This window comes from Canis aureus, chromosome 1 (genome assembly GCF_053574225.1).
Source record: "Canis aureus isolate CA01 chromosome 1, VMU_Caureus_v.1.0, whole genome shotgun sequence".
In the NCBI taxonomy this organism is placed as follows: Eukaryota; Metazoa; Chordata; class Mammalia; order Carnivora; family Canidae; genus Canis; species Canis aureus.
The window spans coordinates 114,056,722-114,081,274 of record NC_135611.1 but is presented as its reverse complement, the minus strand read 5'-3'; the positions used below and the strand labels follow the sequence as shown (position 1 = coordinate 114,081,274).

Here is a 24,553-nt window from a genome sequence, read left to right as displayed (position 1 = left end):
CCGTTCTATCCTCCAAATGGGCCCCGGCCCTAGCTCTCCACCCGGGCTCGCCCTCCTTCCCACTCCCCTACCTCCCACCCTCCTGCCTGCTCTCCTCCCCCATGCCAAAGCTCCCACAGCTTTCTGGAAGGAAAAGACAAGTCTGGGGGAAAGAGCCGGAAGATAGCGACCTCGTGGAAGGCTGGTTTGCAGACCCACGGGCGTTTCATATATTTAGATAAGAACACGGGGTACGGGGTCGGGCTGCCCAGACTCCATTCCCTGCGTCTATTACTCACTAGTAGTACTTGGACACATCGCCCAGATTACCTGGAACTCTCGCCTCCTCAGTACCATAGTCAATGACAGCAACCGGAAACTCATCTGTTTACCTATACAGCAAATACTCACTGATATTTTTTTTCTGTGCCCAGCTCTGGCCGGGGTGATGACGGGAAAGGCAGGGACTGAGAGAGCCTCAGCCCCTAGTCCAGCGGGGAGACAGACCAGTGACCAGGCCGTGACAGCCCCGAGGGGGCCAGCCTGGGAAGCTCAGGCAAAGCGGCTGGGGTCGGTGGGGAAGGCACAGACAGTGGGGTCGAGCCCTGCATGGCGGAGGCGCAACAGGCTGTGGGGGCCCAGCGGAGGTGCCTGCCCTAGACTGGGGAGTGAAGACTTCCTGGAGGAGGGGATAACCGTAGGAACAAAAGAGATCTGCTTCTTGCCCTCACCGAGCTCACTGTCTGGGTAGGAGAAGCAGTGGGAAAGCGGACAAGCCACAGCCCAGAGTGAGCAGCACAATGATACAAGAGTGTACAGAAAAGGAAGCACGTTGAGAGGCTTTTAAGAGAAAAACAGGGTGAATGAGATGGTTGATCTTCGACCTTCCTTTGCCGCTTACCTGGGACCTTGGCCTCCACCTTGCCTTCCTCCTGTGTAACCTGGGGAGAACAATTGAGTCAACTTCGGAGAGATTATAGACACTGAACTACCTTATGCAGGTAAAGCAGTGAGCAACCAGCCGGCACAGGAATGGGAGTTTACAACCCCGATTCTTATCACCCTTGAGACCGTGAGGTATGTGATCATGTGATCGTAAGTGCCCGGCCCTAGTCCGCATCCATGTGTAGCTGTTGAATGAATGAGTGAATGAGTAAATGTATTCATTTCCATTTTGCCACCCTCCCCTACACCCTGCAGGGCCTGGCTTGGGCCTCAGCCCCAAGCACCAAGCTTACATTTCCACTCCCCCTTCCACCACAATCTCCCTTCTGGGGGCCACATGGTAGGTCCCACTCGACAGGTCCAAACCTGAACGCAGCACCTTCCATCCCAACACCAATATTTGCTTCTGTCTCTCTTTGAACTTTGCTGAATGAGTCGCCCCCTCTCTCTGGTCCTCCAGCTTTGAACATATCCAGGGCAAAAAGTTCGTCCTCTCTCGCACCTCCAAACCTAGGCTTGGTTAAGAGTCTAATATTCCTGTGGTTGAAATCCTGAGATCACTTCAGGCATGTTTTTAATTTAAAAACGTGGAGATGCATTGATTTGTAACAAAGATTTGCTGAGCACCTCCTAAATAGCTGGGTGCTGGGGGTTCAGTAGAAACGGGAGATGAGTGTACCTAGCATGCAGTCCTGTTAGGATGCAGTGCTAGCAATCCCATAACACCTACTCAGTGTCAGGCACTGTCCTAAAACTCTACATATGTATTAACTCACATCCTCCTCACACCTCTATGTGACTTCTACCCATTCACACCGTGGCACTCTAGGGGTTAAGTAAATCAGATCCCTTTTATAGAACACTTGCTATCAAAGACCCATACTATCACAAACTGACTCTCCCAGGCCAGCATATGTGATATGTTGGGCTTGTGCAACGTTTAAGAAATATTGAATTAATTGCTAACATACGGAAGTAGAGACACTTGTGGAATTGTAGAATTTCAGCTTCACTTGAACAAAATCTGCCAATCTGGCAACACCGAGGTAGCATTCCTTAGGACTGGGGCACGGAGTCTCAGCTCCCCCCCCCCCCGCCCCATCCCTCGTTTCTCCCCAACCCTGAGACCCAGAGCCCCTCAGGTTGCAGCGTCTCCAGCTCTTTTACCTCCAGCTGGCGGTTGTGCTTGGCTTAGCCGCGCGTGCGGAAGTCCGCTAGCGCCCCCTGGCGGACGGGAACAGCATCTGCATCGTACCTCCCGGCCGCCATTAAGGGACTGGGTAAAGAACATCCAATCAGAAAGAGGAGAGGCCTGGAAGGCGACCAATCAGAAGCGAGAGGGCGGAATTCGACCAATGAGGACAGAGAGCGCTCCGGATTAAAAAAACTCTTTTATTGAAGTGGGAGACGGACACACACGAACAGTCCTTTGATGCGGCCTCCGGGCTCAGCGAGGCGCGGGCTGGGGGCGGCGGAGCAGGCGGGCGGCGGCGAGGCTCGTGCCCTGGCGCTGGGGCCGCGCGTACTTGAGGAAGACGGCGGCGCGGCCGGGCGCGGGGCCTCGGAGCGCGGCGCGGGCCATGCACGGCTGGAGCGGGCGCAGCTCTGCGGGGCTGCGGCGGGGAGACGGAGAAACGGGGGCGGGGGCGGCGGCGAGGACGACCTGTGAAGGCGCGTTGGCCGGGGCCCCCGAGGACCAATCAGGGGTGCTCCAGCTTAGGCAGTGGCTGGAGGGCGCCGGGGACGGGCAGGCCGCCCCGGTTGTCCGCCTCCCCGTGCAGAGCGGGAACGGCGGGGAGGCACGGAGCGGGGCCGAGGATGGACGGACGTCCAGCTCCTTCCCGGGGTGGGGGCGGGGGGCTGGGCTGGGCGACAAGGGAACTCGCCGGTGGCACGGTTAACGGGGAGGAGGGGCGCCCCTCAGGCAACTGGAGGGACACCGCATTTGCGGCTAGAGGGGAGCTGGGGGGCTCGAGGTTGTCAACCCCGGGCCGCAGTTAGCGGATCTTCCGGGCCTCGGAACACCCTATCTTCCACCCTGGGGCAAGGTTTAAGGGTCCCCAAATCGGGACAAACACCTCATCCTCTGACACCCCAAGGGTAGACATTTTCTCACACCCAGAGAAGTCTGGGTGCGCCCCCCGCTCCCCGGCCATTGTCGCCCATTCTCTGAGACGGAAAGGCGGGGACCAGGAAAGTAGGTTCCTGAAGCCACCGGGCCCCTCCCCGGGAGCCGTACCTGTAAAGCGAGGGCTCGAGGCCGGAGCCCGCCCCGTCGAGCAAGCGGTGCGCCAGGCTCAGCGCCGCGGCCGCGCGCCGACCCGGCTCCCATCCTGCGGCCTCGGCCTCCAGCAGCGACAGCTCCAGAAAGTAGGTGGCGAGCAGCGTCACCTGGCCAGGCCCGGGAGGTCAGGCCCCGCCCCATCCCTGCGGCCCCGCCCTCGCCTCCGCCCCGCCCCCTCCGCACCTCGGGGCGGCTCCGGGCCAGCGCGGCGAGGAGCCCGAGGCAGAGCAGCGGGCCCGGGTGGTGCAGCCGGAACTCCAGGCGGCTCAGGATGCGGCGCTCGGCGCGCAGGAGCTCGGCCCGCGAGAAGGAGCCGGCGCCCAGGAAGCAGAGGGAAGCGGACTGCGGGTGGCGGGGAAAGAGGTGGGAGGGCCTTGGGCGGGGTGGGGGGCGGTGCTCCCTGCCCTGTCGCCCCGGGAGCGGCTCAGTCTCCGATCTGAACCTCGATTTCCCGGTCTGCAAAATGGGGCGGTTGATTTGCTGTCTGGAAGCCTTGGCTGAAGAATCAGACCTGGGTTCGAGTTCAGCCCCTACCAATTTCCCACCGCGTGACTGGGACATCACAAACTGAGACGGAGCTTCCTCGCCCGTAGAACGGAAACCCCGGGGAGCTCCCGTTAGGCACCGACTCCAGTGAAGCACTGCAACGACTAGAACTGTTCAAGCCTCGGTCCAAGCCCCAGCTGCTCTGGGCCTCAGTCTCCCCCTCTGTTACAGGGACGCGCTGGGAGCAGCCCCGGCCTCGCACACATGCCGGGATTCCGAGGGCCCGTAGCGCGCTAGCTCGGCGCGCCGTGGGCCTCCCACCTGTGCCGCGGCGAGCGCGGGTTCCACCCTCCCGGCCCCACCCCGGAAGTACCTCGGGCAGCACGCACTCTTCCACTTTGCAGGCCACGAACAGGCAGGCCACGCCCAGCAGCTGCAGGCGGTGGAGGCGCACTCGGCCCGCGCGCAGGTAGGAATCGAGCAGGTGCACCGCCAGGTAGAGCGTGTCCCCCGCCAGGCCCAGGTACTCCTGAGGAGGGGCGCGAGTGACGCCAGGGCTCCAGGCTGCGACGCGGGCCCAGCTCTCCCGCCTGCCCCCGTCCCATACGTACGTGCACCTGGATCAGCCAGTCCACCACCAGCGCGCGCATCTCCGGGGTCACGGTCGGGGGCAGGGCCCTCCGGGGCAGCGCGCGGCACACCTGCGGTTGGGCACGGAGGGCCTCACTCCCCACACCTGGGCCTCGGCCCCTCGCCTGAGGCGGGGCCCCCAGGGCAGCAGCCTCCTCGCACCGCCGGAGGAAGGGTGAGCGCCGCGGTGAACCCGGCCTCCAACGTCTTCCCCGAATGCTTCTATTCCTCGTCCCCATCAGAGCTGGGACTTTGTTGTGGACGCCCCCCCCTCCCCGCCACCTCTCCAACCTGTACCCCATGGCCATGGCTCCTCCTGAGCATCTCCCCCGGGGTTTCCAGACCACTAGCGGTCACCAACCCTCAATCCATCGTCCTCCGAGCACCCAGAGGGTCTAAAATACAAAACTGGCCAAGGACCTCCCCAACTTCAAACCCTTCCACGGCTTCCAGCACCCTCGGGAGAAAGCCCTAATTGCGCTCTCAGGCACCGCCCCTGCGCCACCACCTCCTCTTGCCCCTCTCCACTCACAACCCACACTCCAGCTCCACCAGCCTTCTCTAGCCCTGCACTAGGACAGCCCCAGCCCTACCCCAGGGCCTTTGCACTTATGCACTGTTCCCTCGCCTGGAATGGTCCTTCCCCGGCTCTTTGCACTGTTGAAACCTCAGCTCAAACTCCCTGGACTTTTCCCAGACAGAATTCTCTCTGCACCCTGCACCCCGCCCCCCGTCCCCGGCTCCGGCTCCGGCTCCGCACTTCTTGTTCCTCGAGTGTTTTGATCTGAAGCTATCCGGCCTTTCCTTGTGCGTCTGTCTGCCTCCCCAGGCCGCTGGCCCCAAAGGGCAGGGATTTCTCCCTGGATCACACCTGTATCTCACTTCCCGACGGTCCTTGGCTGGGGAGGGACAACTCCCCGCTGCAGTTTCTTAACCAACTTCGGCCCCGCCGCGTTTATTCCGACAGGGCCTATCCTGCGCAGGTGTCTGCAGGTGACCCGGCCGCGCTTTGGCCTCCGTGGCCCTTGTGCTAATACCGCCTGCGTCGGCTTGTCCGCAAGAACAGGCCGGGGGTTCATCACAGCGTCCCCAGGGCCTAGAACAGGCTCAAAAACGTTGGCTGGCACATCGCCAAGTGCTCGGAAACGAATCCTTGCGAGGGACAAGTTGGTTACCAAGGGGCTGCAGGCAGGGCTTGCGGGGGCGGCCGCGAGCCGCCAGCTTTCTCGGGGCTAACCCCACCCGCTCTGCTGCCCCGGGGCGCGCTCACCATGACCTCGGTGAAGATGTCCCCGGCGTACTCGCGCTCCCCCTCCAGCCCCAGCGCGCTCAGCGCCTCCGCCAGCCCCGGCGGCGCGCACGGCCCGCGGGGCCCCTCCCGGCGTTCGGGAGACCCCCGCGGGCCGTCGGGGATGCGGTCGGGGGAGGCGGCGGGGCTCTGCAAGGGAGAGGGGCGGGGGTCAGCGCCGGAGAGGGCCGGGAGGCGGGACCCCGGCCGCCGCATCTCACCGGCATCCTCCACGCTGGCGTTGGGGGGCGGCGGTGGACCAGCCGAGCGCCCCTCTTCCTGCTGGAGCGAACGGCCGGCGGCGGGCGCTTTAAGTTGCGCCTGCACGCATGCGCGCTGAGCACGCCTCACCTGGGCAGGTGCAGAGGCGCTGGCGACGGCTACGCCGCTTGGCTCCGGCCCCTCAAACCTAAGGTCAGGCACCTGCAGTCAGAAACTCCGGCTACTCCGAGGCTCCCTTCCCTCAGCTGTAAGGTAAGGATTGTTTCAAACCTACTGCGACTCGGGACGCCCCCGGGGTGGCTCGGGGCGTGATCCGAGGATCCGGGATCGAGTCCACACAGGGCTCCCTGCGTGGAGCCTGCTTCTCCCTCTGCCTGTGTCTCTGCTTCTCTGTCTCTCATAAAAAATAAAATCTTAAAAAGAAAAAATAGGGATCCCTGGGTGGCGCAGTGGTTTAGCGCCTGCCTTTGGCCCAGGGCGTGATCCTGGAGACCCGGGATCGAATCCCACATCGGGCTCCTGGTGCATGGAGCCTGCTTCTCCCTCTGCCTATGTCTCTGCCTCTCTCTCTGTGTGACTATCATAAATAAATAAAAATTAAAAAAAAAAAAAAAGAAAAAATAAATAAATAATAAAAATTAAAAAATAAAATAAAATCTTAAAAAAAAATACTAGGACAAGCGGCCCGCGATGACTAGCGCCGCGACTCCTCACTGCTCCCCGGTCCCCCCCCCGCCAGTCTGTCCCCCCCCCATGTAGCCAGAAGCGAGCCTGTGCACACCCAAGTCGGACCGCACTCGGCCTCCGTTCAGCCCTCCATCGTGGCCCCCATCTCCCTCTGTTTGAAAGTTCGCGAGGTCCTTTATTATCCTCGCACCCAGCGCCACACACAGCTCATCCCCACCCCACCCCCGTGTCTCTCCTGCCACACCAGCCTCCTGGCTCATTCGCACCCACACCAGGCACGCTCCTACCTCAGGGCCTTTGCACTGGCGGTTTCCGCTGCTCTGCCCTCGGAGATCCCTCCCTGGAAGTATTTACTCAATGCTACCTTCTCCCTGAAAGCGGCTGCCCCGAGGATTCCCTATCACCATTCTTTGTACTACTCTCTCCGTAGCTCTTATGCCTGACCTCACCCACGGTCTCCCTCCTGACGAGAGTGTGAACCCCAGGGGGCAAGGCTTGTGTGGTGTTTCGATTGCTGTATTCCCAGTGCCTAGAATGGAGTTTGGCACATGGCAGGTACTCAAGAAGTACCTGTTGGATGAGTAAGCGGACAGGCTGGATAGAACTTAGAAACGGTGACCTGGGGACGCCCGGGTGGCTCAGCGGTTTAGCGCCTGCCTTTGGCCCAGGGCCCGATCCTGGAGACGTGGGATCAGGTCCCGCGTCAGGCTCCCTGCATGGAGCCTGCTTCTCCCTCTGCCTGTGTCCCTGCCTGCCTCTGTGTGTGTGTCTTTCATGAATAAATAAAATCTTTTTTAAAAGGGCCCCCTGGGGAAGTGATGCACAGTGAAACCCGAAAGGCAGGGAGCCAGGAATGCAAAGGAGGGGAGGAATCTTCCAAGCGGCAGAAACAGCATGAACAAAGGCACTGAGGTAGGACAGGGAAGGCTATGTTCAGGCACCGGGAGGTCAGCGAGGCTGAAAAAGTGAGCAGAGGAATGAGAGATGCTGAGCCAATGACCTCCGGCCAGACAAGATCACCCAGACTCCTCACCTTGGCCACAAGGTCCCTTCGGCCCGTCAGTGCCTCTCTAACCTCATTTCCTCCTGTTCTCCCCCTCCCTTATGCCACTGGACACACCCGGGCCTCTTTATGTTCCCCAAATGCATCGGGCGCCTATGGGCTCCAGGGCCTTTGTGCTAGCTGTGCCCTTTGCCTGGATGCTTGATCAAAACCTAGAGTTAACAAAAAAAAAAAAAAAAACTAGAGTTCGGGGATCCCTGGGTGGCTCAGCGGTTTGGCGCCTGCCTTCGGCACAGGGCGTGATCCTGGAGACGTGGGATCGGGGATCCCGCGTCCGGCTCCCTGCGTGGAGCCTGCTTCTCCTTCTGCCTGTATCGCTGCCTGTCACTCATGAATAAATAAAAATCTTAAAAAACCAACCAACCAACCAACCAACCTAGAGTTTTCCGCTTTCAGAGTATCTCTACGCGAGATACTAACTACAAAGGGAAAGGGGTAACCGCAGTGGAGACATGTGACAGACCCCACTTTAAGGGACCGAAGTCCTCACCAGCCTCTCCGAGAGGACGCTCGGAGAAGGGCTCATCGTTTCTCAAGTTTCCCGTCACAAGTAGCTGGACTATCCCAGTAGGAAACATCAGGCCACAAGCCTTAGCTGAGGGACATCCTATGGAACAACTGGCCTGTAAGTTTCAAACCTGACAACCGGACGCCACCGGGGTCATTAGCCAGGGGGCCTTTCTCCTTTTGTAGACAGGGACAGGAGTGTGCCCATTAGTCAAGTGTGATAAGGATCGGAGAGAAGAGGGTTGTTCCGGTACTAACTTCCTGACCTGGATAACTGAACTGTGGTCAAGAAAGAGAACGTTCTTGTTTCAGGATGGATAGGTACATACGGGGGGGGGGGGGGGGGGGGCGATGAACAGAAAACGTCACAGCAACCTGCAGGAAGGGTAGGTGAGAATTCTCTGTACTTCCTTTAAAGTCAAATTTTACTTTTCAAAAATATTTTTATTACTTCAAGAGAGACACAGAGAGAGGCAGAGACACAGGCAGAGGGAGCAGCAGGCTCCCTGCAGGAGCCCGATGCGGGACTCGATCCCGGGACCCCGGTCCCGCCCTGAGCCAAAGGCAGACGCCCAACCGCTGAGCACCCAAGTCAAATTTTAAAGTAGGTTCCGGGGAAGCTGCAGAGACAGAGTGCCCGTACACCCCACACCCACCTGCCCTATCAGCGCCCTAGTAGCACCCGTCACAACCACGGACGGTAGGACCACCACCCTGATCGCCTGCCAGGGGCACCTCCTGCCAACGGGAGCTCCACCGTCGATGTTGCCCTTGACCGCCTGGCTGGCAGTAGTGCTTGTCGGGTTTCCCCCTTTCCACACGGCCCCCTTTGGAAGGAAGTCACTTCGCGGCCCACAGGTGAGGAATGGGGGACCCACTCCCCCCCACACCCCGGAGGCACAGCAGCTACAGGAATTAGCTGGACGTCCGTTCCGACAGATCTGTTCCCACCACTTAGCGTTTATCTCTGTGCAAACTCGATTGTGAACTTCGGGTATAACCCTGCACAAGGCTACAACTTCTGTGCTCTCAGCCCGGGGTAGGGAGGCACTTTCCAAGGTCCCCAGTGTCCCTTTACACCTCCCCCAACCCCCCACCAGGAAGGCTCTGCTGTGCCTGCTTCTGAGCAGGTCCTGACTTCCAGGTGCTTCAGACCTAGAATCATCTTAGTACTATTCTTTTGGAAGTTTTCCTCTACAAGCCTGCACCTGCAATTATTTTAAAAATGACGTTACAAATCTGTGAATCACTACATTTTTGTGGGGAAAGCTGACACGTATTAAAAGTACAGCCACCCTGGAATGTGGGCGAGAGAGTGCGGGAAAGACGGATCAAAGTCGGGAGCAGCAAAAAAACCTAGAGACCGAGTCAATTCTTGTCAGTTGGAGGCAGCTGGGTCAGTTGAGGCACATCTGCGTCGTGGCCATGAGGGGGTCCCCAAAATACAGAGAGGGCTTACAGGCCCTCATTTTTACCAGTGACCGACACAGCCCATCCACAAGGCCCACACGCAGGAGGAGCACCGGTTAGGACGCGGCAGGTAGAGCCCAGGGGCTCCGCATTAGTAACTGGGCGGCGAGCCACGCACACCCCCAACCAAACCCAAGGGGGAGCCCTGTTCTGACGCCCTGTCCACCTGCTCAGGACCTGGGACCCGGGGTGACTTCCACTCCTCTTCCTCATACTTCGGCTTTGCTCGCGTTATTCTTCGAACGTGTGAAATTTCCCACGTGCACGTGACAAAAGACAAATTAATCTACTCAGAATTAAACGTTTCCAACTGCTTAAAATTTTATTAAAACTCTCCCACCTGAAATTCCCTCCAGGAGAAGTTCTACAGAAGTAAGCACCGCTACGTGTGGGAACTACGATCGCCTGAGGGAAGTGGCTCATCAGCCTGTGGGCCCCGCACTGGGGACAGTGAGGCGACCCAGGGGACTGAGGTAGGCTCGGGGTGTCCCTCCGTGGGGGGCAAGATGCGAAAGGAGGCCTCGGCCGGAGGGGAAACTAGGTTTTTCTCTAGAAGCTTCTCTGTTTGTCTTAAGACCACGAGAACATACTTTTGTAATTAAATAAATAATACAGTCCATATGAAGTTAGAAAAAGCCACGCATTCCTGGGATCTTGGCTGTAGCGAACGGAGATTCCTATAAACTGAATCTGACTTTCCTGCTACCCTCACTCAAGATCTCAAAGATTCCACGCGTGAGAAGCAGCCCTAACCCCTTCTGGCAAAATCCAACATTAAATTCACCTGTGCCAGGGCAACCCTGGGCCTGAGGTGTGGGGAGAGTCAAGCACGGGCACCCCAGGACAAAGGGGACAGCTGTCAGAGGATCCCAGAGCTATGAGGGCTGTAGCCAAACGAGAGGTGCCCCCGACCGACAGCCATCACGACTCCCGTCCATATACCAAGGCTCCTGCGTTGGCGTGTGGGGCCCTCAAGGCTCCCTGGTTTAGCCCAAGTGGGGAGAAGCGGACGTGCAGGTACCACCCGGCTCCAGGGCCCAAGGGCCGCATGCAGTGCATCCACCCCCTCACGCTCACTCCCAGGGCTCGGTGGCGCCCCGCACACCCTCCTCATTCAGGGTCACCCTGACTGGCCCACCCTGTCCCTCCCCACCTCTTCTTGCCTGGGCAGCTTCTGAAGACCTAGAATGGTCTCTGCCCACCGTGCCACCACACCCCAGCTCCGGGAAGCTTCCAAGCTCCTCAGCAGCTTCCACCCGCAGGGGGACCCACCCCGAGCCCCACCTGCCCGCCCCCTAGAGCCGGAGGCCAGGCACGGCTCCCGGTGCCCAGGTCCTGCCACAGCGGACAGGTTCCAGGAGCGGATCAGTGGGGCCAGGCTCTGCAGGCAAGGAATGGCCCAGGGCGGCGGGCCCCGGTCTCCAATGAGTGTCTTTATTGCTTGTACCGTACAAATGGGGGGAACGGGGAAGGCCAGTAGGGAGGACAGAATTGTCAGATAAATGACATACACACACAGAAAGGAAAAAGACACCCCCCCCCACCCAAACCACCCTCACCCCACCCTAGGATGTCTCTCTCTGAACTACCTAGTACAGGAGGTGGGGCCGGCAGATCAAAGCCACAACTAAGGTCCACACACCCAGAGATATTGGGGGGAGGGAGGAGGGGGGAAAGAGAGGGGGAGGGAGGCTGGACAGCAAATGGGCCCCAGGTGTGGATCCCCCACTAGGCCAGCACCCCTCCCCGACGGGATGCAACGCTTGGGCCAGAGACAGGGCCCAAGTCCACACACACCGCACACTCAAGGCCGGGACACACTTACCCTCACACACACACACACCCAACACACATGCACACACACACACCCGTGTGCATCCACGTCCCAGATGCACAGGCACATCCACAGACACACAGAGTCTGAGGCACGCACACGTGTGCCCACAGCATGGACACATGTTCACCTTAAGGCTGCAGAACGTGGGGCCCAGAGAGGGGGAGGTAGGGAGGGGCCACGGAGCCTCCCCTTCTCAGAGGCTGCCCCCCAGTACGTACCAGAGACCCCCACCCATACCCCCTCTTCGACCCCAGTCCATGGGGCCCAATACTGTCTCGGTGCGAGATGTGTAACAGCTGGAACTGGCACCCCTCCGCCCCAGGCGGAAAGAAGGGGGTAATCCCAGCCCCCATCCTTGGAAAGGGCTGGGGCCAGGCCCGGGATCCAGCAGGAGTTAAGGCCAGCTGAAGGAAGCCCTGGTAAGGCACAGGACTGGGTGGCAGGGAGGCTAGTCCCCAGATATTCCTCCTGCCTCATCCACAGGGTCAGGAGAGCAGCTTGGGAGGCTGGGGAAGGCAGGCTAAGGAGGCAGTGCCCATCCCCCGGGCCCCTCCTCATTCCCCACAGGGTAGACCAGGCCCCATCTACACCAGGGATCCCTGAACCCCCAACCCCGCAGCTTCCAAAGGCCTCCGCCTCCGCCTGTCCCTGGACATTATTGCTTTTCCACCCCTGTGGGAGTAGGGCCTGGACTGCCCAAGCCAGGCCACTCTGAGCCTGATGCAGGGCATGGAAGGCAGCACCAGGGCACTGTCTGCTGGGCATCGTGTCCCACGAGGAGGCAGCCTCTGACAGAGGCAGCAGCACAGAGGGAGGCTGCTGGCAGATGCCTGGCCAGGAACTCAGGCAGGACCCACAGCTCCACGCTTTGCCCCTCGCTGGGGCTCATGTTGATTAAAAACCGGAATCTCTCCAACCGCCCAAAGGCCTGGTCCTGGGGTGGGCGGTAGAGAGTCTCCTAAATCCTGGTCTGGGCACAAAGGTGAGGACAGGACAGGATCCTGGAGGCAGGGCCGCTGGGACCGCTGGGGTGAGTTTGGCAGAGGGCTGAAGAAAAAACTGGAAATGGGGGTGAGCAGGTGAGGGATGGGGATGCAAACAAAAAAGGCAAAATAAAAGTTTAAAAACACAGAGAAAAGCCCCCGGGGCGGTGATGGCAGCCGTGCGTGTTTTCTGCGGCGACGGCATCAGTGGCGGTGGGCGGCACTGCTCACTCGCGGATGCTGGCCGAGTAGGAGAACTGGGGGAAGTGGGTCCGCTGGTCCAGTTCGAGGGAGCCCAGGCTGTCATCTGTGGGGAGGGGGGTGCAGGTGGATTGTGGAGAATGGGCCTGTCGAGGGCGCAACACCCCGAGGGCGTCAGGAAGGACCACAGGCAGTACACACAGTACACACCCCACATGCAGCGGTCCGGTCCAGGAGAACGGGGCAGGGAAGACCCAGGGGCTCTCCCCGGACAGAGCCCCCCCCCCCCCACCAGAGCCCGGGCCCATGGGCTGCTTGCTCCCCAACTCTGCTCTCCCCGTCTGGGGCCACTCTCTCTAGCCCAGGCCTCTCTCTGTCCCCTGCCTGGCTGCCACCGCTGCCCCCACCAATCCAGCCTCCCTCCTCAGCCACAGGGACTCTGAAGACCAGATGCAACTCTGCCCCCCTCCTGCAGAGAACCTTTACAGGGCTCCCCTGACAGCAGGTCCCTGCTCCGCTCAGTGGCCCTCAAGATGCTCTTGCTCAGCCTCGTGCGCCTCCCCCCCCACCATCTACTCCAGTGTCTGCAACACTCCAGTCCAGAGCTCCCATCCCTGTGAGCCATTCCTTCCGCTGGGAACACAGCTCAGCTGCTAAGTCTCCTCCTCCAAGAAGCCATCCGTCCTGACTCACAGGCCAGGACAGGCAATTTCCTCTGCGTCTCCCCAGTTCCTGGGCTCCCAGACCCTAGACCCGAGTACCTGGACTGTCACCACACCTGAACTGACGCTCCTGCAAGGCAGGACTATGTCAGTCACCGCTATGTCCCCAGCACAGCCCAGCAATGAGTGAGTGAGAGCAAGAGCTCAGACAGGTGCAAAATCAATGACCCAACCCAGCCCCAAAGACCTGGGCAATTTGGAAAGACAACTATGAATGTGCCTCCTGACCAGACTTCTGACCCCAGAGCTCTAGAATGAGCTGTGGCCAATGGCTCCTGGTGACCCTCACTGGGTCCAAAGATACACACACCAACAAACTGCAGGCAAGCTGCCCAGACACAGGAAAGGAGGGAGGGTCTGTGAGCTTCCTCCCCAGAACCGGGTCAGGGGCAGACCCTAGCCCTCCAACCCCCAGCCAGTCCACCCGGGGAGGGCCAGACACTCACAGCGGTCCGGGGGCGTGATTGTGATGGACTGGGCAGTGAACTCGTCGTCAAAGTACCTGGTGTCAACCTCAGAGGTGACCTGAGGCTTGAAGGGTGGCAGAAGCTGTGGAAGAAAGGAGCCCAGACTCAGGACCCTGGGGCCAGGAGGCCTCAGTCAAGGTCACCCTGGCACAGCGGGCTCCTGCAGGAACGGGCCGGAGGTGGCGCTCACCTTCTTCTGTACCACGTCCTGCCAGCTGACGCTGAGGAAGAACCTGTGCTCCATGACCTCCCTGGCGTCGCTGGGCCCCCCGCCGAGCCTGGGCAGAGATGGCCATGAGCACCCGCCGCCCGGGCCAGCAGGCTCTGGGAGAGAGGCTTTCAGTGCTGGCCCTGAACAGCCTTTAGTGATTCTGTCCTGGCCACAGAGCACTTCGCAGAGGAGAAAACCGCGGCACAGGGAAGGGGGCTCACAGGACCAGACTCTGAGTCCAGAACAGAAGCCAGGAGGGTGGGCTGCCTGCTGTGTCCCCAAACAACCGGGCAGTGCGGGCAGAGTGCTAAGGGCATGTCTGGCCCCAAGAGAGGACTCCCTAGGTGCAGGCTGCATGGACCACTGGCTGCGGGGGCAGTGGCAGCAGGTGGCACCGGGCTGGGCAGGACAGACCCCAGCCCTCACCTCTGCTTGGGGTCCTTCTTAAGCAGCCCGGCAAGCAGGGACTTGGCCTCGGGGCTGAGTGTGCGCGGGAAGCGGATCTCCTCCATGAGGATGAGCTCGAAGAGGCGCTCGTGGTCCTGGTTGTAGAAGGGCAGGCGGCCGCACATCATCTCGTACATGACCACGCCCAGCCCCCACCAGTCCACCGCGCGGCCGTAGTCGTTGTCTTCCAGCACCTGAGCAGGGAGGGGCAATGAGGGGTCGCCCCCCACCGCCCTGGGGCTGTGGGGGACCCAGGAAGGGATGGGGTGCTGCCTCTGGCAGCGGAGGGCCATCTGAGGAATGGGAACCGCTCCTCACAGGGTCTGGGCTGGGGAAACACAGGTCCGAGGGCCCCTCCTCCCTTGGCCTCACACGCCCTGGGGAGCTCCAGCCTCAGGCACCTCGGGTGCCAGGTACTCAGGCGTCCCACAGAAGGTTTTCATGGTGGCCCCATCACTGATGCCCTCTTTGCACAGGCCGAAGTCAGTGATCTTGATATGGCCATCTTTGTCCAGCATGAGGTTTTCCAGCTGTGGGAAAAGTCACCCTATCAGGGCCGCGTCCTTCCAAGGCTTCCTGCCCTCGAACCCCACACACCATAGTCACTCCCCGGGAGGGCGACAGGCTGCTGTGGTAGCTGTCACACCAGGGGCTCCAGGCCGGGCACTGGGCATACCCCCAGCACAAGGTTAAGCCCTTGAGGCTGAGGGAGGCCAGCCCCTAGAGCAGCTGGAAAAAAGCCAGGACAGGGAGAGATGGGAGACAGGCCCTGCCAGCCTGCTCCTCCAAATGTGGGCTGCAGCTTCCCCAACTGGCGTGTGAGCAACACTAGCTCTCTTCCTCCACTTTTTTTTTTTTTTTAAAGTAAGCTCTATGGCCAATTTGGGGCTTAAACTCAGGACCCCCAGATCAGCAGTCGCATGCTCTGCCCACTGAGCCAGCGAGGTGCCCTCCTTCTTCCACTTGAACTAAACTTAACCCATGGGGCAGCCTGGGTGGCTCAGTGGTTTAGCGCCGCCTTCAGCCCAGGGCGTGATCCTGGAGACCTGGGATCAAGTCTAACGTCGGGCTCCCTGCGTGGAGCCTGCTTCTCCCTCTGCCTGTGTGTCTGCCTTTCTTTCTGTGTCTCTCATGAATAAATAAAATCTTTTTAAAAAATAAATAAACAAACTACCCAAATGGGCAATCTGGTGGGCCTCTGTGTAAGCTCCGCTAGCTCAAGGGCCCATTACCAGACCCCTGTGCCCCTTCCCAGTTACCAACCATCCCCACCACTGAGAAAACACTTTACTCCTTTGCTGTTCTTTACAGCTTCCCCACCTAAGTATGCCCCCGACAAACCCCTCAACAAACAACACAGACTCATATGGTCCGTCCTGGCTTCCCCTCAACGTGAGCCTGAGAGGGGCATCTGCACAGAGGCTGCCGTGTGGCCGCAGCGCATTCCAGCCCTTCCCCAACAGCAACACCGGGTCACTTCCCCCTCTGAGGTGGACGCAGGTACCTGTTCCTGTCATGCAGAAACTGCGGGCAGAATGGCTGGCTCACAGGGTATGCAGTCAGCTTTGGTGGCTTCTGCCGAACGATCTCCCATGTGCTTGGACTCCTATGACGCCCCCCCACCCCTCCCAGCTCCCTACACAGAGGTATGTGTTCGCTAGAGGCTCCGAAAGGCCCGCAGGGCCGCTCACCGTGGAACCGCCCCCTAGGGCCTAGGCAGGAGGGTGGGTGTCCCACAGCAAGGTGGACTAGGGAACACCCCTGAGGTAGACGCTCCCTGGAGGGGGACGTCTGGGTCGAGGGCCTCTGTTTGGCTTCCCTGGTGCGAGACCTACAAGTGCCACGGGCCAGGAGGCAGCCACACACTCACCTTGATGTCACGGTATACCACGTCCCTCGAATGCAAATACTCGAGGGCAGAGACGATCTCTGCGCCATAAAAGCGAGCCCGCTCCTCCGTGAAGACACGCTCCCGGGACAGGTGGAAAAACAGCTGCCAGAGGAGGGACGGGGCAGGAGGTCAGAACTTAGCCCAGAGGAGTGAAAAACAGGACCCTGCCCACCGGCCCCCAACACCCAGCCCAGTGACGCGATGACACCTACTCCATGAACCTCCAAGTGACAGCGAGAAGAACCAAGTGAGAGACGGCAAGCAGGGAAGAACTCTCGTGAGGAAAACACAGAGTGAGGCAGGAAGAGAGAAGGAGTCAGGAGGTGCCAAGGGGAGAGTAAGCGGGGACAGCAGGATGGTATGAGGAAACAGGAACGAGGGAGTGACAGTGAGAACGCACAGGAACGCAGGTCAGGAGCAAGTGACAACAAGCCGTGAGACAGATGGGATAGATGAAGCCAACAAGGAGCCAGAGGGTGATGCCTGTGTGCAGAGAGAAGAGTGTGAGGGATGAGGAGCAGGTGAGTCTGAGCCAGAGCAGCGGCCCATTGACAAGTGACGGACTCCCAGCAGGAGAGCATGGGGAAAGCAGAGCACTGACCGGCCTGTGCTCCCGCACCCCATTTCCCTTGCAGCCTTTCAGGGCACCCTCCGTAGCCTGCTGGTCACCCACCCACAGTCCTCTCCACACCTCGGGGCCTGGGTATGCATCCTGCAGCCCCCGACTCACTAGCTGGGTGAACCTGGGCAAGTCACTTAACCTCTCTGGGCCTCAGTTTCCTTGCCTGTAAAATGAAGGTTCTGATGCCTGCCTCAAGGGAGGGAGGGGGAGACAAGTGATACCCAGCAAGGCCTCCTCCACCCCCTCCATCTCACCCACAGTTCCCCTCCACCCCCAACACCTGGGAAGGAGACGTAGGAGCCCTGGCTGGGGGGCTGCCACCCACCTCACCACCATTGGCATACTCCATCACGAAGCACAAGCGGTCATGGGTCTGGAAGGCGTACTTCAGGGCCTGTGGGACAGGAAGGTGGCCAGGGTGGGAGTTGGGAAGAAGGCAGGCGCTCTGCTGATTCTGCAGGTACCCCCCGCCACCCTGGCAGCGGGGGCTCAAACTTCAGCTTTGCCTTTTGGGGTACATGAGTGAGCCTGTGGCCCTGAGAACAGGGAAGGGGGTACTGGGCTGAAGGATGCTGTCTTCAGCCTTCAACTAAAGCTTCTGCGAGGCATGGCCAGGGAGACATTTGGTTCTGAGCAACCAGAGCTGTTTTACCGCTCTGCTCCACAGCCAGGTGTGTTGCATGCACGTACCCACACATGTGCGTGCACACACATTTCCTGGACAGGAACTGGCAGTGGCTTGGGAGCCAACCCCAAAGACAGGATGGACAAGTGATCTGCCAATAAATAGCAGTTCTCAAACTATGCTCTAAGGAGCCCTACAGAAAGTTCCTTAGGGAACCCCTGAGTGACCCCTTTGCTCATAACAAATCTACTATTCTCTGTCTTCTACATCAAAATACCTCACATAATTTCAACTGAACAAGTGCCAGGGCTTAATACGACACCTGGTTAGCAGCTGAGCTAAGGAAACAACCCATCCCAAAGCCATCCTCCACCTGGTCCACTTAACTGATGGCTGCTGGCCTTGATGGAGACTGGAGCCCAAAGAGGTGCCTCCTCAGACTAACCTGACAGGCAGCATAAGAATACATCTTCCAGGGTCACATTTAAAAACAGACAAAAAAAATAATGTTCCCGCTTTGACCAGCTGGCCTAAAGGCCTCTAACTGATAAAGAGTAGTCATGCTGTTCTGGAGGCATCCCGTAATGTGGTACCATCAGTCAGCTGAAGCACTGCCATGAAGCCACCGTCTATGAAGAAGCTGCCACCCCTAGGATTTGGTTCAAGCCATCTAGGGAGCCCAATACCACCTGGCCCTGGCCACTTGGCCGACACTAAGTCCATGCTTCAGGGTGGCAGGGTTGGGCTCTTTTCCTGAGCTCCGACTAAAGCAGGTCCTGCATGGCATACAGGGAAGGCCAGGCCCTGCCTGAGAGGGAAGAACCACTCACGGTGAGGAATGGGTGCCTGGTGTTCTGGAGGACGCGGCTCTCGGTGACCGTGTGGGCGACTTCATCCTGCAAACAGAGGCTGCGTAAGGGGCTGGAGGGCAATGCCACCCCCACCCTGCCCCCACCTGAGGGATGGGGGGCAATGCTTCGGTGAAATGCACTTCCATTCCTAGCCGCTACACGGAGAATGGCAGGAGGGCAACAGTGCCATCTGCAAGCCAGACTGAAATAATGGCCCTGGGGTGCCAGGGGGTGCTCAGTGAGTTAAGCATCTGACTCTGGGTTTTAGCTCAGATCATGGTTTCATGGGTTGTGAGATCCAGCCCCTCGTAGGGCTCCCTGCTCAACAGGGATCTACTTGAAGATTCTCTCCCTCTGCCTCTCCTCTCACTCATACTTTCTCTCTCAAATAAATAAATCTTGAAGAAAAAAAGCAAGAATGGCCCTAGACAAGGCCAATCAGTGGCTCACTCTCAAAGCCATGTGGTGAAGTCAATGGGGACTTTATGACACAGGGATTGAACTATATCACCTGTTAAGCCCACTGGCCAATTTTTGCATCCCTATGGAGAGACAAGCAGACACTGTAAAACCCTTGAGGTGACATCACAGGCAGTGGGAATCACCACCTATTAAGTGTTACTGCTGAAAAAAGGAAGTGGATCTGATCAGGACTCCAGCTGAGACCAGTGATTCCCAGCGTGTGGTCCCTATACTGGCAGCATCATGCTGCCTGGGAATTTGGGAGAAATGCACATTCTCAGGCCCCTCCCAGATCCACCAAAACAGAAACTTGGGGGTGGGCCCAGCACGGGCTTCACAGGCCCTGTACACCACTCTAACATGGGCTCAAGTCTGATATCTGTGCACAAAGCAAGCCCCCAGAGAGCTGCTAAAAAGTCCTGAACTGCCCGCAGTACGAAGACACTGGCTCTTCCTGGGGTGTCCATCCCCAAGAGACACTGATCATGTCTTAAGACATTTTTTTTAAAGATTTTATTTGACAGAGAAAGAGAGAGAGAGAGAGCATGAGCAAGCACTAGCAGGCAGAGCAGCAGAGGGAGAGGGAGAAGCAGACTCCCTGCTGAGTAAGGAGCCTGATGGAGACTTGATCCCAGGATCCTGGGATCATGACTTGAGCTGAAGGCAGATGCTTAACTGACTGAGCCACCCAGGCACCCCTGAAGACATTTTCGATGGTCATAATTTGGTGCTAGTGGCTTTAGGGGTGAAGGCCAGGGCACTGGACAGCCCCATTGCAAAGAATGATCAGGCCCCCGAGGCCGATAATGCTGAGGCTGAAGAAGCCTGCCTTGGACCAATCACATAGGGGGCTATTAGTTTTCCTTGATGAGATCATAGTTCCATTATAATCCTTAAAATTTCCATCTGTTAAAGATACATACCTAAGTAAAATGATACGATGTCTAGAACATGCCTTAAAATACTCCAGAACAAACAAAGGGGAGGACAGAGCTAATGACACAAGACGGATCAAATGTTGACAATTGTAGACATTGGCTGTTGGCTACATGGGAGCCCACTGTATTTATTTTTCTTTTAGACGCTTTGTGTATGTCAGGAATTTTCCATTTTAAAAACTTTAAAGGGGAAAAAAAAGGAACAGAATTCCATTCTGGCCCAGCCTCCTACCCTTAAGGCCTCCCCACTGGCCCATTCGGCCACAAGAGATCTGCTATCAGGCCCTGATAGCGCCTGCTGGGTGAGGCCCAGTCAGACTCTCCATCTTAGGCCCCTGGGCACCCAGAGGGTGGGGTGGGTGGCCTCAGACTCCCCGAAGGCACAGAGGAGCTTGGTCCCCACCACAGAGGCCAGCCAGCGCCCACCCCCCCCCCCCCAGGGCTCCCACCTTGGCAATGATAACTTCCTTCCGCAGGATCTTCATGGCATAGTAGCGGCCACTGGCCTTTTCCCGCACCAGAATCACTTTGCCAAAGGTGCCCTTGCCCAGAAGTTTGAGATAGTCGAAGTCATTCATGGTCTGCCCAGGAGGGGGAGAGAGTGGAGCAGTCAGTGCTTGGCATGTGGCCCATGGGAGGACATTTTAACAAAGAGAAAGGAAGAATTGAAGGACACTGTTGCCAAAATGCTCAGGAATGAGCAGGAAGGGAGGCTCTGGGCAGCAACTGTTTGCTCTGAAGTGGCCTTCAGACCAAGGCTCTCCCAGGCAGGGGGCCCCGGGAGGCAGAGATATGGGGTTAGACAGGTCTTCACAATCTCTGTGGATGTGGCTCCCCTCACAGGGACAAAGAACAGCCCTGTGGTACGCCAGCACCCCCAGACATCACCCAGCCTATGGGGCGGTCATGAAGTGTCCCTGCTGCACCCTTGCACCCTCTGTATGGAAACCAAGGGTGGCAAAACCAGTGTTGGTGAGGAGAGGGGTGCTCACAGACTGGCGGCCTGCCCTCCCCCACCCCAGCACTTACCACCTTGGCCCGAGCCTTGCTAACTGCCACTTCCATCTCCTCAGCCGCAGAAGGGTCACTGGGAGAGCCACACTTATAGTCCATGGGGTCCTCACCCGGGCCCCGCTGCTTGAGGCTGTTGGCGACCATCTGAATAGCCCGCATCCACTCCTCCCTGTGAGGGACACGTCAGAAGAGCCGTGATTCCCAGGGAGCCTGGGCAAGAAGGATAGAGCCCCATCCCCTCCAAGGGGAGCAAATGACCAAACGCCCTTGAGCATTCTGAAGAGATCTGTCTGAGGTTAGGGTGAGCTGATGGGACAGGACTGAAATTTTACAGATCCTCTGGCTGCAGTGCATAAAAGAGGGCCAGCGCAGAATAAGACTATTATCTATGTCCTAGGAGGGGCCTGGCCTGAGAGCCACCTGAAGTGAGCAGTAATCAAATGACCCAAGCAGGGAGACCATCTTCCCTCACAGCCCCTTGAAAACGAGCCACCACCCGACTCTGGAATAAGGGAAACACAGTGCTCCTCGGGGTTCCTCCCAAACAAATGACAAGCACAATGTTTTGTAAAAACAAACCAAGAGTAAAAGGAAGAAAGAATTCATTAGCCAAAAGAAGCTGAAGATCTCACATGGCAAGATCACTGCAGGGAAGAGGCTGTCTGCCAGGAGGGCTCTGGGACAGGGGTTCCTAGTGGGACAGGGACAGAAAACAGAAGGTGGCAGACAAGGAAGCAGCCAAAAGGAGCCTGGTTTAAGAATAAACTATTTCTGTCACTCACGATGTAGAACTTGCTCGGAAATAACTTTCTTTGGATACTTGCAAACCATTCTGTCTCTAGAAAGGGAAGATAGATCTAGGAGAAATAAGTGAAAACAACCAGAGGCCACAAAAAAGAAAGGAGGAGGCTGAATGATACTCAATTTTCCATTCCCCTCCCATGTCTGACTCACTACACAATTTTAGGTGGCTCAACCCAGTATATGTTGAACCCTCCACGGATTCTGTGTCTATAAAACAGCCACCACGTGAACAGCGAGAAAGATAAAAAGCACACTGAGAAGGAAAAAATTCAAAGAGCACAAGCAGGTAACTTCCCAAATCACAGATAAGCCTCAGGGAGACTGGCCAGTCAGCCACACATCTTCCAGAATCAGCTCCAGCCCCAGGCAGCAGGGGAAACTGCCTGCACTCCTGAGCCACTGAGGCCCCTGGCCAAGGTCATTCAGAGAGCAAGTGGCCTGGGAGCCGGGGCCACCCTGCTGGGCTGTGCTAAGCCTCCACGCCATCATGTCCCAAGAGCACTAGAGCTACTGCAGACAGTCCAGCAGACCCACGGCACACATCTTCCCATGTTGTGATAACTGCTGGAATCTGGGTGCATCTTATGGTTGGTGGTCTATCTTGACTGGGTTTACCAAAGGGTGGCCACAGGACTGAGCTTCCCAGGTGCTGGGAAGTTCAGGGAATGTGTGTGAAACATCTATGCAAGGGGCGCCCTGCAGCTCAGAAAAAGGAGGGAGATCTATATACGGACTTGAGATGACCTCGGACATCTTAAGGGACAAAAAGAAGGTGTAGAACAGTGCTGAGTGTCACACTATAGGACTTAGAAACAAAAGGAATATGTGCACAGGCACATGTGTACACACTAGCATGGACGTCTCTGGAAGGATGTGCTTGACACAGGGCCTGGCTGCCTCCAGGGAGGGGAACTGGGAGTCAGGGGCAAGGAGGAGTCTCATTCTGCTGTCCCCCAATCGCCAACACTCCCAGAGCACTCCCCTCTCCTTTTGCATTACAGATGGGGAAACTGAAGCACAGGTTTAAAAAATAAAAGTCAAGAAAAACACAGTGGGTCCTGTGAGCCTGGCAGCTGGAAATCACAGAGGGCCTGTGATCTTTCAGAATCGAAGGGCAGGGCCATTCTTGCTTAGTTCCTGGGCTTGCTGAACCAAGCAGTCACCACCGGAGGCCCCGGTTCACACCCAGAAGATCCAAGTCTCAAAGTGACCTTGCTCACAGGAGATGGTGCTTCATAAGACAGATGTGTGAATACTGCCAGCACCAACATCAAGTGCCAGCACACTGGCCATTCCTGGGCTGGATCTGGGGGCCCCAGAACACGTATGTCAGGCCCACGAGGGCAGGGATTTCATCTACTGGTATGTGGTACAAGGCAGCACCTGAGCAGGCACTCTGCAGGTATCCGGGGAATCAGTGAGCAAGGCGGCCAAAGTTCAAGAGGCCCCAGACTCAGTGCACACAGAGGCTCAGTGCACACCCAGACGGATCATACCCAGGACGGGTACACATGGAGACCCAATGAGCACCCACACAGATTATACCAAGGCCCAGCACACATGCAGGCAGAACAACAGTGGCCTCTTCCCTCTCTGAGCCAACACCTCAGGCTGCCATTTCTCAACTTGTTTTAACCCATGACCTCTTTGGGACAAATTACAGTATAAATCCCTAACCCTGAATTCATATTTCTATTTTTCAGAAAATGGGAAAGGGGTGGCACATCCCATGGTACACTTTATCAGATCATAATCGTCCTCTTAGAAATTTTTATTTAAAGATTTATTTATTTATTCATGAGAGACACAGAGGAGAGAGAGAGAGAGGCAGAGACATAGGCAGAGGGAACTCCTGCATGGAGCCGGACGTGGGACTCGATCCTAGGTCTCCAGGATCACGCCCTGGGCTGAAGGCAGCGCTAAACCGCTGAGCCACCTGGGCTGCCCTCTCTTAAAAATTTTAAATGCTTGAAAAAAAAAAGAAAATTTTAAATGCTGACTTCAGGTATAACCATGGATTGAAAAGAAAACAAATCACTGGGGCACCTTGGGGGGTCGGGGGCTCAGCTGGTTAAAGCATCTGACTCTTCAGCCTAGGTCTTGATCTCAGGTTGTGAGTTCAAGCCCCACGCTGGACTCCATGCTAGACATGGAGCCTGAAAAGAATAGAAAAAAAATAAATTACCCATCTCCTAAAAGACATTAGAAAGAATAAAATATGTATATATCTCACATATAGAGATCTTAAAAGATCGTCACACGAAAAAAAGCAAGTTGAAGGCTAAGATGCAAAGTGTGCCATCATCTGTTTATAAGGGAGGAGAACACAGTCCATCAACAGAAGCCTGGATAAACAAATGATGGTTCATCCACACCATGGAAACACTGGAAGCAGAACCAAGGGGCCTCTCTGGGCCACAGAGCTGGTGATGAGATGCATGGGCTCAAACAGCAACTCTGCCACCAGGGCCAGATGACCCCTCCTCAATAGACTAGGGACACTGAGGTGCAGGTGAGCCACTATGTATAGAGCACAGCACACAGGAAGTGTTCAAGGAAGGTGTTCAAGATGCTGGGTGAGGTCTGGACCCAACCCATCCACCCTGGTTCATGATGCCCAGGCCCACAGGAAACCAAGGAACCCACAGACATGGAGGAGGTTGTGCAGGGGTAACTGGGGCTCTCCTGCTGCCAGACAAGCCCCCAATCCTGTTCCAACTGGACCAAGATTGCAAAGTTGCAGCACAGAATTCCAGAGAAAAAGCAAGGGCCTCTGTCCAGGATACTCCTTAAGGGTTTGCAACATGGTGTGTCTGGGGCAGAGGGGAGCTCCCACCCCAGAGCTGGGGCTGCTGTGCCTTCCACCCGTCAAAGGAGAGCTCCCAGGGGAACCAATCCCCTTCCCCCAGAGACATGA

General features: G+C 57.6%; 2 protein-coding genes across 11 annotated transcripts in view; both read right to left on the bottom strand.

The window, feature by feature from the left end:
• Positions 1 to 105: 105 nt before the first annotated feature.
• On the bottom strand, positions 106 to 8,376 carry CCNP (cyclin P). 5 transcript variants are annotated; one of them, XM_077851739.1, is made up of 7 exons: positions 5,595 to 6,256; positions 4,306 to 4,395; positions 4,068 to 4,223; positions 3,392 to 3,664; positions 3,164 to 3,315; positions 881 to 920; positions 106 to 371 (listed from the first exon to the last, which is right to left on the bottom strand). In XM_077851739.1, the coding sequence occupies exons 1-7, from the start codon at positions 5,826 to 5,828 to the stop codon at positions 360 to 362; spliced, it is 957 nt and encodes a 318-aa protein (XP_077707865.1). In that variant the 5' UTR covers positions 5,829 to 6,256; the 3' UTR covers positions 106 to 359. The 5 variants fall into 5 exon arrangements, with proteins under 5 accessions (XP_077707865.1, XP_077707846.1, XP_077707832.1 ...); XM_077851706.1 differs by lacking the exons at positions 106 to 371; positions 881 to 920 and adding exons at positions 2,305 to 2,587; positions 6,809 to 8,376 and having other exon boundaries at positions 5,595 to 6,079; XM_077851714.1 differs by lacking the exons at positions 106 to 371; positions 881 to 920 and adding an exon at positions 2,305 to 2,587 and having other exon boundaries at positions 5,595 to 5,762; positions 5,834 to 6,256.
• Positions 8,377 to 9,857: 1,481 nt separating this feature from the next.
• The window catches only part of AKT2 (AKT serine/threonine kinase 2), a 50,730-nt gene continuing 36,034 nt past the window's right edge, over positions 9,858 to 24,553 (bottom strand). For 5 of the 6 annotated variants that reach the window (XM_077851503.1, XM_077851493.1, XM_077851527.1 and 2 more), the window contains 9 exons: positions 20,848 to 20,997; positions 20,268 to 20,399; positions 18,398 to 18,463; positions 17,268 to 17,336; positions 16,300 to 16,422; positions 14,831 to 14,959; positions 14,409 to 14,623; positions 13,751 to 13,853; positions 9,858 to 12,688 (listed from right to left, as the gene is read on the bottom strand). In XM_077851503.1, coding sequence (XP_077707629.1) covers positions 12,293 to 12,688; positions 13,751 to 13,853; positions 14,409 to 14,623; positions 14,831 to 14,959; positions 16,300 to 16,422; positions 17,268 to 17,336; positions 18,398 to 18,463; positions 20,268 to 20,399; positions 20,848 to 20,997 — 1,383 coding nt within the window. In that variant the 3' untranslated portion in view covers positions 9,858 to 12,292. Of the gene's footprint in view, positions 12,689 to 13,750; positions 13,854 to 13,961; positions 14,050 to 14,408; positions 14,624 to 14,830; positions 14,960 to 16,299; positions 16,423 to 17,267; positions 17,337 to 18,397; positions 18,464 to 20,267; positions 20,400 to 20,847; positions 20,998 to 24,553 lie in introns of all 6 variants that reach the window. The other variant, XM_077851538.1, reaches the window with a different exon arrangement.